The sequence below is a fragment of the Schistocerca gregaria genome, chromosome 1 (assembly GCF_023897955.1).
Source record: "Schistocerca gregaria isolate iqSchGreg1 chromosome 1, iqSchGreg1.2, whole genome shotgun sequence".
Classification (NCBI taxonomy): Eukaryota; Metazoa; Arthropoda; class Insecta; order Orthoptera; family Acrididae; genus Schistocerca; species Schistocerca gregaria.
This window is the reverse complement of record NC_064920.1, coordinates 785,321,734-785,339,263: the sequence shown is the minus strand read 5'-3', so window position 1 is coordinate 785,339,263 and position 17,530 is coordinate 785,321,734. Positions and strand designations below refer to the sequence as shown.

Sequence of the window (17,530 nt, the reverse complement as noted above, 5' to 3'; positions counted from 1 at the left end):
CAGATGTTGCTCGCTAGCTGATGATGAAGTTAATAATTAGGTAACAGTCTATGATTAATTAATAGTCAGTGATTAATGTATTTACTGTGATTCATTTTTGAATTGTATTTTTTAAACTTTTAATCTATATTTTATTTCTTAATTTAATTTTTATGAGAAGTTTCTATTTCGGTGAAGATATAAGGTTACAGTCCCATTATAAATAACAGGTATGGTATAATATTTCTATAGTCTAGTCTGTGACAGCAGGTATTACCGTGCAGGATATCAATGTAACGTATTCTACAGTCAAACAGCGTAAGTATGTTAAAGAAATTTATTGATGAAGACCAACGACGCCTTTCAGAAATCACAGCAAAAAATCCAAAGGCATCACTTCTGTGTGAGCCGCAATATGGTTATGGCGTATATATGGCTTACCTCTACTTCAGTAATGTCAGAGTGTAACTGTGCTACACAGTAATAGGATATTTTTTATATATGTGATCTCCATAGCGAATATTCACTCTCCATTAATAAGTACTGTGTCAGTTTGTCCTTCATCCACTTACTTGAACATTGTCTGATCCCAAAGTAGATCACGAAACAATGTAAAGAGGAAATCACACACAGGAGGTGTACGTGTTGGAGGAAGCGGTACACTTACACGTGATCTTATGATAAAAATATATTTTGATTTGGATACTGGCTGATATACCCTTTCAAGTGAACGAAACACACTCTTTTTCAAAGTCTTGTGATGAATATTTCGCAGACATACGTCAATATCAGCGGGACGATCTATCGATTTAACTTCTTTACACAAGTGAACAACCACAGTCCAGGATAGTACAACCTTGAATGGAACGGTTTTGTCCCTAGAGCAATTTAAAAAAGATTAAATCCTTCGGTCCCAAATAAGGGTTCCAGGAGCGTTCTCTAGTCTGCAAGTAAAATGCTAGAATTGGAAAACTCCTTCCGAATTTTCCCATTTGCGAGCCCTGTTGTTCCAATTCCAAATCCTGGCTAATATTTCAGGGAACCAATTATGAAGAAAAACGGCGATTAGTACACGATGACGATTATATGTCTGATTTTAAGCTGCTCGTTATCTTATAAAGGACTGCTTGTGCCATTTACGCATATACTTGGACTTTCGTCCCGCTACAAAAACTGCCATATTCCACTGGTGAGTGTGAGCAAACCGTCTATAAGTAACTGCTTTGCTTTTCTATACATGACTGTCTGATTATAAGTGGGAGTAGCTACCAGAACACGATTTTCGCGATTTCATGTAATTATTGAGTTTGTCACTAACGTTTAACTCTTCAGTAACTTTTGAATAGTGTTAACCATAGATTAGGTGAAGAAAAACAAAAGCAGTGAAATTTCGCTCACAAATGATACTTTTATGCTGAAAACAATAGAAGTCACTTGATTTAGGTAAACAGGGTAAATAACAATAAGAAAAAAAAATATTTTTCAAAATGTGCATTTATTATTACAACAGTCATGACAACATTCAATAAACAACCTTACAACTTTAATTCATCATTTAATGACTTACTGCGATATTCTCTGTTCACTCAGACTCTTTTAAAGTTTTTTGACGTTTCATAATGAAGTTAACAAAATAGCACAACATTAGATTACAAGATGTCGGTACTCCTCTATTCTACGCTACGTCTCCTAACGCGAAAACACTATCAAAGCTTGCGCCTTCCTCTTCTTCACAAACTCACTCTCATTTTTCAAAAATAATTGCGCTTTCACAGTTTTTTTATATACGTATATAATATATTTCATATATTTATTCGTGCTAAGTGCTAAACATTACACACATTTCTAGAATATACAAATAATAGTAACCGTCAAACAATAACAAGGTATTACCGCTCAGACGGGTAGCGACCCTCTCGCTGCTGTGAGCTACGGCTACCAGCAAAGCTACGTGTGTGCGCCTGATCCCGGCGCCCGACGCGGTCAGAGCACTGCACGGCTCGAACTCGTGTGGCTGTCGCCTGCGGACTGAAGTCTATCTCTAGCTCTACGTCCCGCCCGGCGCACACGCGCTTTGCACCTACGGTTATTACGAGTATGTTTTGCAGCGGGTAATACATTTCCATATTTCAATTAACGCTTCTCGCTACGGATAAAGCAGTATAGGTAGTATAGAAACGAACGAGAATGTAATGCCCAGAAGGAAACTTCCAATTCAACCTGGTTGCTTGCAACCCACGACCAAACATCACGTGTCACTTTCAGACCGTGTGTGAAATGAACCCTTCTGCCTCTCTATTTAGGGCTCTCATTCTGGTAAAACTTTCTTGTGCCTTTCGAGTAACGAGTAGCTCCTGCACATTAAAGTAGAGACATAGCTAATTTAAACTGTAGTTTCCCAAAAATTATGAAATTTCAATGGCCAAAACAAAACCGTCACTTCTACGCCAGTAATTTATTTACTAATTAAAGCACCACATATCACACAGTGAATTAGAAACTGATCAGCAACACTTTTACAACCAGGCAAATAATTAATGCTGTTTGGAAGACGTTTACATCGTGAACCTTAGATTTAATAGCGTCAATTTGTCATTACTTTGTTGTGCGGAAGCGTGAAATAAACTCACAAGAGTGAAATCATTTTCTTCGTCTTCCCAGTTAAAATCTAAGGACCTGGATCTAATATGTGTTTAGCCTCCACCACACAGAGACACGTTGCTATAAAACAAAATAGTCTGAAAGTAAAACAAATCGTAAGGTGTCTCACCTGTCGGATGCTTACAGGAGGGCAGAAGGATTCACATTTTGGCCACAGGTTTTCGTAACAAGAAGAAGTGATACTTTATGCAAAAACAATCGACAGTTCATAGCGCCAAGTAACGCTATTCAGTATACCAAAAAAAGTACCGCCTTAAGTGGAACGAGCTTCTGTAAAATTTTGATTTTGTCACTCTGCCACCCTGGATGCATCTAACGTTATCTGCCTCGAATATAAACTGATTCTCGCAAAAGTATACAAGTACTGTAAGTGGCCATGCCATAGGACAGATCAGCACTGAATCTGATTGCTTTACGAGCCATTATATGTCGCACTGCCAAGTACTTAGTCAAGTGTGTCAGTAGGAATGTCTTAACATACCTCTGTCCATCGAAGACATTGAGAATTCGTCGTCAGAGATAGGGGCATATTGTCTCTCACTTCCAGGTTTCTTCAGATGCTGAGTCAGATTCATACTGAGGAAGGCTAGCAGCATCGTTCTCAAAGAGCGCACTGAATGTGGGAAAATGGCACAGATCTTCCTTTGAATTCGGCTGAGAGTCTGTAACGTACGGCAGGAAACTATTCTACATCTAGATATACCTACCGTAGCCCTGTAAGGGAAGACGATTGTCAATCTCACTCGCAGAAGTAGTCAGTACGTACACCGACGGCATCCGTCTTTCGAAGAATACAAAAGTAACAACATACACATGCGTTTTCACCCATTGAAAAGTTGTCTCTGAAGATGAGCGAAAAGTCATTTTGTCTGTATTATCGTACAGCCGACAATTACCATTAAACTGAGTATTGAGTAATGGTAGTCCCTAGAGGTGTAAACATGTTGCACTGATACGCCAGTCTGACACAGGAATGCTAGTACGCCACTCTGGCTCGGGGAGAGTAATACATCATTGTAACACAGGCAGGCTACGTACGAGGATCGGGAAAATCCCTACAGAGAAAATGAGCGTCAATGCGGGAGAAGACATACAAGGAGTTCAGTCCTTTCCCAATGTGTCGGTGACTGTGTTCTGACAGCTATAGTGTGCAGTCTAGAAAGTGTTCGTGCAAGGAGCTGATTGTTTAATTACGAAACTGTAAAAATCTACACATTTACAAATATTTTTTTTCTGCGGTACAGGTGACACAAAAGTACATTTCATGATAGTAGTAGATCAGCTTAACGGCGACAATTTTCTTACGTGTGAAGTATTGGCGGGAGAAGGGATCGTATTCGTGTTTTTTGTACGGGGGCGTGGGAAGGGAGGTAATCGTGCTGTAAGGAAGGTTGTAAGGCGGAGGCAGCCCGCCGCGGATGACCCTGCTTAGTCCAAATGTGTGTCGGTGTGCAGACTGCTGGTGTCTGTGTGTGCTTGTGAGCTTGTGTGTCGTGTGTGTGTGTGTGTGTGTGTGTGTGTGTGTGTGTGTGTGTTTGTGTGTGTGTGCTGGCGATGACGGCCCACGTAGCTGGCTGCTGCTGCGACGGCGGCTGGCGGCTCACTCGCGGTCGTCCTCGCGGAACAGGTAGGTGGACCAGTAGACGAGGTTGAAGAGCGCGAAGACGAGCGGGAAGGTGATGCGCGAGATGACGTCGATGCGCTTGGAGCGCGTGGGGAACTTGGAGAGCCAGGTGCGGCAGCAGTTTTCGCGCTTGGGCTGCATGTGGATCTCGCACTGGCGCACCTTGTCCAGGCCCGCGAGGCCGGGCGCTGCGGCCGCCGGACCGCCCGGGTGTCCCACCAACGGCTTCTGCAACAGGCGCACCTGCTCACCGCCGAGCACTCCACACCACCACCACGCAGCACACCTAGCACAGCCTCTGCATCCACATCGCATTATACATTTATTTATTTATTTTGCGTACGGCAAGGGTGTCAAACTCGCAGCCAGCTGCTCCAATAGTAAATATCGTGTCACGTTATGGTCGGGGGCCACAAAACCCAACTAGCAGTGAATACCAGGTGCTCAAAAAGTCAGTATAAATTTAAAAACATTATAAACCACGGAATAATGTAGATACAGAGGTAAAAATTGACACACATCCTTGAAATGACATGGGGTTTTACTAGAACCAAAAAAACAAAGTTCACAAAATGTCCGACAGATGGCGTCGTCTGGTGATGATCTTGTGCTCAGCCGCCACTTTCGTCATGCTTGGCCTCCCAGGTCCCGAGACCTCAGTCCGTGGGATTATTGGCTTTGGGGTTACCTGAAGTCGCAAGTGTATCGTGATCGACCGACATCTCTAGGGATGCTGAAAGGCAACATCCGACTCCGGACATGCTTTACAGTGCTGTTCACAACATTATTCCTCGACTACAGCTATTGTTGAGGAATGATGGTGAACATATTGACATTTCCTGTAAAGTACATCATCTTTGCTTTGTCTTACTTCGTTGTGCTAATTATTGCTATTCTGATCAGATGAAGCGCCATCTGTCGGTCATTTTTTGAAATTTTGTACTTTTTTGGTTCTAATAAAACCCCATGTCACGTCAAGCATGTGTGTCAGTTTGTACCTCTCTATCTATATTATTCAGTGATTTATTCAGTTTTCAAATTTATACTGACTTTTTGATCACCCGATACTTTGATGGGCGACTACCACATGGCAGACCCAAAGAGTGCAAAAGGAGTTTCCACTCAAGTGTTCTGCAGATTCTTTCCTGCAGAATACCCTGCTGTTGGGCCACGGAGCAACAGCATTCTGAAAAAGACTTTGATCGAGATTGGTCTATTGCTTGTGATTGAATCCCAAGCAGTGCACTCTTCGGCTTCTCGAAGCAAATGCTATTGCATCGTGGGCCTAATAGCAGGGCATTCCGAAAGGGATAATCTTGAACACTGCTTATTTCACCAATATCAGCTTTGGAATTTGACACCCTTCACGTGTGGCATAGTACATCACCTGAATTAATTAAAAATCACTAGCTTATAATAAAAATATTAAGTACATGCTCAAAACATATAGGACATATAAAAAGAAATAAAGGAAAAGCTATAAAAAATACATAAAATATAAAAATCCACAATACATACACAAACACAGTGACAGGTGAATGTACATATCCATACTCAAAGTGGATGTACTCATATGTGTGTATATATGTGTTCCCAATCACGTCCTGAACCACTGGGTCGATTTCAACCAAACTTGATACACGTATTACTTACTGCTAGGAGAGAACCACTGTAAAACTAAGAACCACCTACCTCTCAAAGGGGTGTGAGCAGCGGTGAAAAAGAAGCATAGCTCACCACTCACAAGTAGACTAAATTCATCGAGTGTTTGAGAATGAGAACACTTAGTGAATTTCAACAAGCTTCACACATTACTTTAAAAATTTAAGAGACTTTTCTCGCTCACATCCCCCACAAAATAATTAAAGGAAAGTATTTTTATCGCTTACTACCTTTGTGCTGCTCATAATGTACATCTGTCCCATTAGGCAGGACCTTTTAATACATTATTTCTTTACTGTTAACTCCATTCGCAACGCATTTTGCAGATTTCATTCCCTTATACCACTAAATGTACCTCCAAAAGAACGAATATGTGGGGCGAAATTCGCTAGAGATCTGGATAAAAATATACTCAAATATGTGTGAAATATGTTAAATATATGTGACATGTGCACATGCATTCAAAGTTTTGGGTATAAAGAGCCTTCTAAACCTGCGGAACCAAATTTGGTACTCATTTTACTTTCTATGTGGAAAAAAATAATGAGAGAGTAACAACCTGCTCATTCGTTTTTTCTTTTGTGAGAGGAGGGAGGGGGGTGCTTAACGTCAAAGTAGAAGATGGGAGGAAAAGACTGACAGACAGATAGTGGGAAGGACGATATGGACACAAATCTGAGAGAGGAAGAAATGGACAGAGGGAGGGTGAGAATATGATGTACAGAGAAAGGTGGAGGACCAGATGAACAGAGAAAGGAAATAGAGGATGGAAAGGGAGAAGGGGAGGTGGAGATGGCTAGAGAAACGAGAGAAAAGGAGTTGGCCAGACAGAGGGAGGAGGAGAGGGACAGAGAGTGGGGTGAGGAAGTGATGGAGAGAGACAGAGGAGGATGTGGACTTAGATGGGGTGAGATGGAGGTAGAGGGGCAGATGGATAGTGGGGGAGGACTAGATGAACGGAGAGAAGGGGGAGAAGAGGATGGACAGAAGAGGATAAGGAGATAGATAATGAGACGGGGAAGGAGGAGACGGACTAACAGAACTGGAATACATACCCCGGCTACTCCAGAGACTCAGCTGGTTGCTGATACTTTCAACCGCCTTTTCGGCAGGGTGTATTAATTCAAAGTTGTCACCAGCGAACATTGTCAATGAGCAGCTTTCAACTATATGTTAAATGGTTTGCCAAGCAGCTCCATAGGTTTTCCCCAGTCCATGTAACGAATCAGCACATCTACCGCAGTTAGTTCGAATTCTATTTAGAGTATACCAGATTTTGAGAGGCTTGTCGAATCCTGGTAGCGTGGTAGTGAGGCAGGGCAGTAGCTAGCCGCACTTCTATCTTAACTTGTTTAATGGTCGACGGTAGCTCAACGCACGTGTAAACCCATGGGGACATCCTTGTTGCTCGTGTGCTTTTCTCATAATGCGTTATATTTCCTCTTCCTTTGTTTTCTAGGTTTTTATAATACTTCTACTTGATGTATTACTTTGGACATATTGTAACACAGTGACAAATGGCCACACATTTGTGAGCTTCAGTTATTGGCTACATATGCTAACATCATCTCGGATTATTGAAATTTGGCTCAAACTGACTACAAGCTTTGTCTGTAATGAGGCAAAAGTGGGGGCACAGGTGACGTCACGCTCGGGCTCAGCGACGTTTCAAATAGCAAGGTGCCTACACAAGCGGAGTGAGGCTACACTTCGGACGTGTAAGGTGGGTTCATGATGCCACATTGCAGCCAAATTTCACCACAATTCTGGCCAACGCCTCTGTGTAGGCGTCACACGATGCGAATATCGTCACTCCCCGTCTTGCCCACTTTTCGCGCCTTGTTTGGACGACTCTCCGATGGCAGTCTCAACGGCGACCTCAGTGTAGGAATCACACGGTTTTCTAATGACTGACCGAGAAAAAGATTTCAGACACACTGCCGCTCAGAATCGACGCACGAAGGCGTTGGAGCGTCGCCAAGCGGGCACCAATGAAGCCACCCCTTCCCTTGGGCCGTTGATTGCCGCACATTTCGCAGTCGAAAGTGACAGTTCTCACTGCGCTCAGCAGCTGGACGTCGTCCTTAACAACTTTTGATGAACGTTTAAACCTCTCTCTAAGGACGTTGTTGGGCTGCATCCTTACTGCACATGATGGGAACCCTTTGGAGTGTAGCGCGGCTACAATTTTTGTTCTCGTCTACAGTTTGGAAGAGACCGTTCAGAACCATTCGACGAAACTTAAACATATTCTTCAGTAGCAAAAAGTGCTCATACATTTCCAGTCCTCCTGTTTCACGCCCTTCTGCAGCGTGATCACGGAACGTGAATACAACGGCAAACTATGCCTCTAAGTCCTCCCCTCTCCCGCTCCCACTCAGCTCCCTCCCCCCTCCCCCCGCCCCAGCCACTACCAGTTCAGTAATACCCTCGGTGGCTCCCGCCTGCATTTACTGAGAACGTTAAAAACGTTTCTTTAAAGGGTAAACCTGCGAAGTTATCCTAGACGCCTTCAGCCAACCACCTGCCCCCCCCCCCCCCCCCCAATACCAGTCATCCGCCTACCTAGGATTACTTAACAGGTTTTCCCTTTAAAGGTACTTTTTTAAAATTCTCACTAAATGCGGCCGGTTGCCACCGAGGGTATTGCGGAACTGGGTGGTTTGGAGGCACCATTTTCCATTATATCTGTGCATGTGTCAACATCGCAACCCTCCGTGATCACGCTGCAGGAGGGCGCGAAAAAGGAAGGCTGAGAAAGCATAATCATGTTTTGGCACTTCAGGTCACTTTCAAGTTTCGTCAAATGTTTCCGAGAGGTCCCTAGTGGTTCCAACCTTACACGAGAGCAAAAATTGTGGTCGTGTTACACTAGAAAGGCGTCCTATCACTTGCAACAGGGATGCATCCCCACAGTAACCTCAGAGAGGGGTTTAAATGTCCAGGGTTGTTAGCAGCGTCAGAGGTAGTTAAAAGCATCCTCCAGTTGCTCATCGCACTGAGAACTCTCGTTTTCAACTGTGAAATGTGCGGCAACCAGCGCACCACCAAAAGGTGTGGTTTTATTGAAATACTTTATGCAACCCTCTCAGGCCCTTTCGTGCCGATTCTCAGCGACGGTGTGTCTGAAATATTGTTCTCGGCCACCACAAGAAAACCGTGTGATTTCAACGCTGGGTGTCGCGTTTCACACTTCCATAGCAGAGGTGACCCAAGAAGATGTGAAATATGGGGAAGACAGGGTGTGACGACATTCCCACCGGATGACATCTCCATGGTGGTGTTGCGCAGAATTGTGGTGAAATTTGGTCACGGGGCTTTGAAAAAGTGATGATTTAATTCTGTTGCGCAGTGTATATTTAATCAGTTATTGCTATTGTTTGGCACATCCAGTACTCCACCACTCCCCAAAAAAAAAAAAAAAAAGAAAAATTGATCTCAATGTCACACAAACTATCTGCCTCACATGTTAAAGTGCACAGTATGTATTTTCTTTGATCTAATGAAGTAAGTTCGCCACAGTAAGAGTCCAAGAGGCGCTGGGCAGGCGCACAGAGAAATTCTCACAGATCCAACAAGCAAGTCGTCACAGTTTCAGGGCATAGTTTATATTCATCAAACTATTGTTACAGTGAAAAGCATGTATAATTTCTTAGATCATTTTACATGTTACAGTTTAAGATGTCCAGTCTGTAACATTCATAGATTTGGATTATTTCATATTACAGTTCAGAGTTCCAGGAACAAACGCATTGCATTTTCGTAAGCAATACATTACTTTCAGTATTAAAGTCTCAATGTAAACGAGCGCATATATGAATTTCACACTTGTTAATTAAATTAGTTGAAGATAATAACCTCAGATGAACAGTCAGGGCTTGACAAATATTTAATTGCTATCTGTGGTTGGTTACGTTTGACGCCAATTCGTAATAAAAGGTCAATTATTAAACGAATTAGGCCGTCTTGTTATAGCCCAAACAGAATAAATAATAAGGAGCATGTGATGTTTAAAGCTTTCCCGGCGTACTGATTGTTCCATAAAAACACGGGAGAACTACCGGATATCAGTAACGTCCTGCCACGATATTTCGGCGCAACGTCTTCTGGCCATCTTCAGGCGAGTGCCACTGTAGTAGTACTGAAGATGGCCAGAAGACTCTGTGCCGAAATATCGTGGCAGGAGGTTACTGACATCCGGCAGTTTTCCCGTGTTTTTGTGGAACAACAAGGAGCATGCAAGTAAGAGAGAAACCTACAGTTTACATGAACATTCAAAGAAGTTTCGGAGAAAAGGAAGTAAATATAAATCGCAGGAAAAATTTACAAAGGAAGCGAAAAATTCTGGGGGCGTAGTAAACTGGTGGAGGACGAGGAAGAGGCTGCTGGGAACGGAAACACTGTCCAGATACACTCCTGGAAATTGAAATAAGAACACCGTGAATTCATTATCCCAGGAAGGGGAAACTTTATTGACACATTCCTGGGGTCAGATACATCACATGATCACACTGACAGAACCACAGGCACATAGACACAGGCAACAGAGCATGCACAATGTCGCCACTAATACAGTGTATATCCACCTTTCGCAGCAATGCAGGCTGCTATTCTCCCATGGAGACGATCGTAGAGATGCTGGATGTAGTCCTGTGGAACGGCTTGCCATGCCATTTCCACCTGGCGCCTCAGTTGGACCAGCGTTCGTGCTGGACGTGCAGACCGCGGGAGACGACGCTTCATCCTGTCCCAAACATGCTCAATGGGAGACAGATACGGAGATCTTGCTGGCCAGGGTAGTTGACTTACACCTTCTAGAGCACGTTGGGTGGCATGGGATACATGCGGACGTGCATTGTCCTGTTGGAATAGCAAGTTCCCTTGCCGGTCTAGGAATGGTAGAACGATGGGTTCGATGACGGTTTGGATGTACCGTGCACTATTCAGTGTCCCCTCGACGATCACCAGAGGTGTACGGCCAGTGTAGGAGATCGCTCCCCACACCATGATGCCGGGTGTTGGCCCTGTGTGCCTCGGTCGTATGTAGCCCTGATTGTGGCGCTCACCTGCACGGCGCCAAACACGCATACGACCATGATTGGCACCAAGGCAGAAGCGACTCTCATCGCTGAAGACGACACGTCTCCATTCGTCCCTCCATTCACGCCTGTCGCGACACCACTGGAGGCGGGCTGCACGATGTTGGGGCGTGAGCGGAAGACGGCCTAACGGTGTGCGGGACAGTAGCCCAACTTCATGGTGACGGTTGCGAATGGTCCTCGCCGATACCCCAGGAGCAACAGTGTCCCTAAATTGCTGGGAAGTGGCGGTGAGTTCCCCTACGGCACTGCGTAGGATCCTACGGTCTTGGCGTGCATCCGTGCGTCGCTGCGGTCCGGTCCCAGGTCGCCGGGCACGTGCACCTTCCGCCGACCACTGGCGACAACATCGATGTACTGTGGAGACCTCACGCCTCACGTGTTGAGCAATTCGGCGGTACGTCCACCCGGCGTCCTGCATACCCACTATACGCCCTCGCTCAAAGTCCGTCAACTGCACATACGGTTCACGTCCACGCTGTCGCGGCATGCTACCAGTGTTAAAGACTGCGATGGAGCTCCGTATGCCACGGCAAACTGGCTGACACTGACGGCGGCGGTGCACAAATGCTGCGCCGCTAGCGCCATTCGACGGCCAACACCGCGGTTCCTGGTGTGTCCGCTGTGCCGTGCGTGTGATCATTGCTTGTACAGCCCTCTCGCAGTGTCCGGAGCAAGTATGGTGGGTCTGACACACCGGTGTCAATGTGTTCTTTTTTCCATTTCCAGGAGTGTATTATTACAACCATATCACTTGACTGCATTTCTACAGATCGACGCTCAAGTCGTATGTTACTTGACGTGCACCAGCTAAGTAGGTGTCTAAAGGCACTGAAGGACTCACAGCTACCATGGATAGTAGTAAAAGGAAGGAAGGAAGATTAAAGTTGAACATCTCGTCGGCAACGAGGTCATTAGAAATGTAGCAGAAGCCCGGATTAGGGAAGGATGGGCCCGGAAATCGGCCGTGTCATTTTGAAACGAAACATTTCGGCATTTGCTCTAAACGATTTGGGGAAATCACGGAAACCCTAATTCTGAATCTGAACTCTCGTTTTCCCGAAAGCGAGTCCACTGTGGTAGCTACTGTGCCACCCTGCTCGATGATAGTAGTAGAAAGGTCTGAGTGTCGATTATTAGTGTCAGTGTCAAGGGGGCCATACTCGAAAACTCCAAAATTTGTAAACAGTTCGCAGGCTTTTTTGCTGAAAAAGTTAGCATTAATGCCCCTATTGCGAATTTAGCGCCTTGGACACCGCAGGACTCCACGAGTAACAGCTGGCCGTGATTAAAATCGTTTACGACACTGTGTGAGTGTGGAACGAGATGTTGCATTAGTTAAGTGTACGACAGCGCACCACCAATATGAACACGAGAAAAGCAGACTCGTCGTCTAATACATCCGATATGCGACATCCATTATTTACATGGCATTGAAGTAGACAGATGCCTTGAAGCCGACACCATTGCTCAACACCATCTAAAATGAACTGATGAGTGGAGGTAGCCCGCATCTCGTGGTCGTGCGGTAGCGTTCTGGCTTCCCACGCCCGGGTTCCCGGGTTCGATTCCCGGCGGGGTCAGGGGTTGTCTCTGCCTCGTGATGGCTGGGTGTTGTGTCATGTCCTTAGGTTAGTTAGGTTTACGTAGTTCTAAGCTCTAGGCGACTGATGACCATAGATGTTAAGTCCCATAGTGCTCAGAGCCATTTGAACCATTTGATGGGTGGATGTAGTTCTTCTCCGGTAGGTCACGTTGCCCACTTCACACGACGGATGGTTGTCAGCTTGTGTCAATAATGAGGTAACCATGTGCCATGCAAGACTAGTGCATAGTATGCCATTACTTGTAGCAGGGCATAGAGCGGAACAGACAGCTTTAGTAACATTCTCCAGGACTGTTAACCATGTGAAAGAAAGTTCAGCTATGAGCTATGGTTTGTGCGACCGGAGGTTCAATAAAATCTGTAGCAAGCACTCTTGTTTCTTGTGAAACACGTTTCTCTACTTCCATGACCAGAAGTTTGCTGTATATTGATTTGTGAATAATTAGTTCATTTAGAGCCTTGTATTTGCTACGTGGGTCTCCAAATACAAACAGGAACAGTTGTGAGAAGTATCTCAGACAGCTTGATTCCAGATTCATCAGGATCTGATTATGTCGTTTAAAATTCGTGTACTGCAAACAGTTGTTATTCTTTGCAATTACATAACATAATAGTAATGAGACTCGGCTGTGCGGAATGTCCACAACGGAAAATACAGCTTCACAGAGCACTGCTTAGAGTTCCAACACGTCAGCAGAACTCAAAGAGTCATCAGTAACCTCCGGCAATAAAGCTGCTTTCCAATAGTTATTAATGTTTTATTTGTAGTAATTATCAATAAGAATTCGCGATTTTTGAAGTACTGAGTGCATTGTTTTGTGCATGCAATAAAAATAATTATCACTACATTTTTTGCTTGATTAGTGTGCACATCAAACAGGGTTGCTCACAATATTAACTCACACAGCTTACAACTGGGTCCGTGCTAAGAGAAACTGCATAACTACACAGAGTATCTGAAAGGCAATGGTCAATATTCAGGTACAGACAGGAAAGACCAACTGAAGCCAAAAAACTTCATATCGACATACGCCCTATACCGAATAGTTGTCCGAGACAGAACAAATTTAATGTACGCTGTTCAATACATTACCATTTTTAACGCGTAAAACAGTTAGTGAACATTATAACATGAGCTTTATTAACTATCAATTGAAAATATGTGTTTTTAATTCCGCCTGCTTAGCTGAGTGGTAACGTGTCTGCCCCCCCATGCAAGGGCCCGTGTTCGATTCCCGACCGTGGACTGGGTATTGTGTTGTCCTCATCATCCTCTCATCATCATCGACGAGCAAGTCCTCCAATGTGACGTCACATGAAATAAAACTTGCAACAAGGCGGCCGAACCCGGACGGGACCTCGCTGCCAACAATGCCGTACGATCATTTAATTTTTTTTTCCTTTTTACTTACTTTTAACACATTTATCTGTAAGAACACATGTCACATTACAGCTTTCGCACTGTTCACAATAAATGTTCGACCATCCCGCCGTCAAATTAAATGCGTTTGCGCGCCCTTGGGAGACTATGTTGAGTTTGTGCACCTCAGACTTCATCCAAACATATAAACAAAAATCTATTGGCGTAAGGTCTGGTAAGTTTGGTAGCCAGTAAATTTTATTACGGCTACCAATCACGCGGTTAGGGTAAGATACATATGCGAGCTTCGGTAATCCAAAAGCAAATGTACATTAAATGGGTTCTGTCTCGGAAACGATTCGGAATAGGGTAACTGTCGATTTAAAATCTTTCACCTCATATATCTGTATATTGCCCATTTCTCCTGGAACACCGTGTAGAAACTAGTTCATGTTCATTAAATATTAGTCACTAGCATCACAATTTCCCAGTGGCTGAAACTGATTTGAATGTTTATTTCTGTGTACAAAGTGGACATCTACTGAGTAAACGTTATGTGTTTGACTAGTTGCACACTCTGTATTGATTATGTTAAGAATAAAGTCGCATATTAAATAATGTACAGTCTATTTCAGTCGGATGGGATTTTATATCTCTTAAAGGTTCCCACTTTCGGAGAAATACCACATATTGTGGTAAATGTAGCATGTAAAAACAAACGTCCGACATTATTCAGCACCCAAACACAACCGAAAAAATGGTTCAAATGGCTCTGAGCACTTTGGGACTTAACATCTGTGGTCATCAGTATCCTAGAGCTTAGAACTACTTAAACCTAAATAAGCTAAGGACATCACACACATCTATGCCCGAGGCATGATTCGAACCTGTGACCGTAGCGGTCACACGGTTCCAGACTGAAGCGCCTAGAACCGCACGACCACACCTGCCGGCAAACACAACCGAGTTTGGTCCCAAGATTGTTTCGAAGAAGCTCATTAACCCAGATTTTTTATTAACATATTTAATTCGTAATAAGCTATAGGTTGACAATTACTTGATGATACTTGTATGAAATTTCGTGCCTGATGTCTTCTTCACATCGGAACTTCTTTTAGGCAGTAGACATGAATATGTGTGCTGTCGCCAAATATAGTCGCTGAATCACATGTAACAGTTCACAATTCTTGCTACACATTGGAACATGCCATATCTAAAGTCGTAAGTTAATTAATGAGAACATTTAGCATTAGTATCTACTCTCAAGACGACTTCTGAAAAGTTAATAACATAAAACTTGTGCATGAACGTATCCCTCATTTTATAGAAATTCCCTCTGTTAGGAGCTAGATAGTTAGTCACTACTAATTTATTAAATAAGATGATTTTCATTGCAGTGAGATAGGATAACACTCAGTAAATTACTGATATTTAATGAAACTATGCACTGATTTCATCTTACATGTTTTATGCAAGGTATTAAGGGGCATAAATACAGATGCTTCTAGTGTTGACTGACGACTGTGTGTTAAAACAACAATACATCAGTATTTACTTCATCTGCAAACTAATAATTATAGCTATTACGAGTAGTATGTTCTTAGATTATAACGATCACCAAGTAAGATTATCGATAAAGTAGCACTACAGTTGGTGACCATAGACTCGACTAAGTTAAGGAGTTTTGCAGCTTTGAAAGCAAAATATTGTATGGTTGATGATGCATGAAGAACGTAAAAAGCAGATTAGCGCAGGCAAAGAGGACATTCATGTCCAAAAGAATCATCAAACATAGACCTTAATCTGAGGAAGAAATTTCTAAGAATTCACTTTTGGAGAACAGCATTGTATGCTAGTGGACCATAGACTATGAGGAAATCGGAAAATAAAGAAACTGAAGCATTTGAGATGTGGTGCTATAAGTGGACTGATAAGATAATCGGCGAATTAAGCAACCTATGGAAAACAATAAAAATAAGAAGAAAAATGTGATAGGACACGTGTTAATATCTCAGGGAATGATCTCCTTGGTACCGGAGTGAGCTGTAGAGGGTGAAAAGTGTAGAGGAAAATAGAGACTGGGATAAACGTACATTCAACAAATAACTGAAGACGTACGATGGAAGAGTTATTCTGAGATGAAGAGGTTGGCACAAGAGGAATAAGTGGGTGCCCGCGTCAACCCAGTGTGAAGATTAATGACTCAAAGAGAGACAGAGAGAGAGAGGGGGGGGGGGGCGGGGGATCGCGTAAAAACTTATCTTAGATGCATTGCAGTTGAAGTATTTAACTTGCTAAATAACGCTGGCGCTGGTCTGGAGACGGTGGGCTACACAGCATCTTCCATTAGTGTTGGACGTATTGAGTTGTTGTCTAAACATTTATTTGTACATACGTTGTTGAACATGTAGTTGGTTGGTCAGTTAGAAGGTTAAGAGCGTACAATGACACCTCAATGTCAATTTTTGAGTCTAGGGACGAAGATGTTTAGTATCAATACATAAAAATTGATTGACTTTATTATACCCTTTCGCCGTATCTCCGACGAGCAAAGTTATATAATAGTCACATAAAAATCACGACACAGCCAAATTGTGGAGCTGAGGTGACTGGTATTTTAAACCAGTTACGTACAGCCAGCCCCGCTTAACGTTCAGAGAAGCTGAATAGCTGATGTTGACAGTTTATGTAATGTGCAGACTGTTTCCTGTCACACCTCCTCAAGAGTGCTTCTCTGTACTGAGCGTCGAGAAGAATAAATACTTGAGACACACGCAGCATCTAAGAGTTATTGACATTTATAAACAGTACTGTACACTCAAAATCTGGTTAGGTCTCCTGTATTATCGTCGACGGCTTAATATTCAGCTTAGGCTATTTTTTGCGTTGTCAAATGGACAAGGGTACGGAATGAGATCGGCCGTGGCCATATTTTTAAGAAAAATCCAACATGTACCTCAAGTGATTTAAATATACCATGGAACCTCAAATCGAGATGGTAACATCAAATAAACAAAGTAGCTCATGGTCGAAGATAGTGCACTAGTAAGATTCCATAGCTGACCATAAAATACACACCCTGACAACAAAAGTGAAGCACGAATAAGAAATGATCGAATGTCAACGTAACTTCGTACACGTTCATACCATCGTCGAGCACGTAAATGATTAGAATTCCAATTATCGAAGGGAACCTGAGTGCATTCGTGGTGTTCGTGTTCAGTGTCGCCATCAGGCGTGGTAGGGCATATAAAAGCTTTTGAGTGATCGCTATGAAAGACACGTGGACGTTTGTACTCGTATGAGACTGCGTTATCAGTACCTGACAAAGTTTCAAGAGGCCCTCATTGTGTATCTCCATTTGTCTGACTGGTGGAATAGAGCAATATCCAGATTTGTAGGGCCTTCTAATGTGACGATGTTGGTCTGCACGGGTAACTGAGGACAAACACACTCGTCGCCAACATTCAAGTCAACCACGTCTGATAACAACAAGGAGGATTTCTATACTGTGCACCAAGCTTAATATAACTGTTTCC

At 43.4% G+C, this 17,530-nt stretch overlaps 1 protein-coding gene across 9 annotated transcripts in view; it reads right to left on the bottom strand.

Moving 5' to 3' along the window:
* Window positions 1-1,455: 1,455 nt before the first annotated feature.
* Window positions 1,456-17,530, bottom strand: part of LOC126269255 (glutamate-gated chloride channel) — a 659,915-nt gene continuing 643,840 nt past the window's right edge. For 6 of the 9 annotated variants that reach the window (XM_049973978.1, XM_049973982.1, XM_049973980.1 and 3 more), the window contains one exon: window positions 1,456-4,492. In XM_049973978.1, coding sequence (XP_049829935.1) covers window positions 4,241-4,492 — 252 coding nt within the window. In that variant the 3' untranslated portion in view covers window positions 1,456-4,240. The remainder of the gene's footprint in view (window positions 4,493-17,530) is intronic. The other 3 variants (XM_049973984.1, XM_049973986.1, XM_049973981.1) reach the window with 1 other exon arrangement.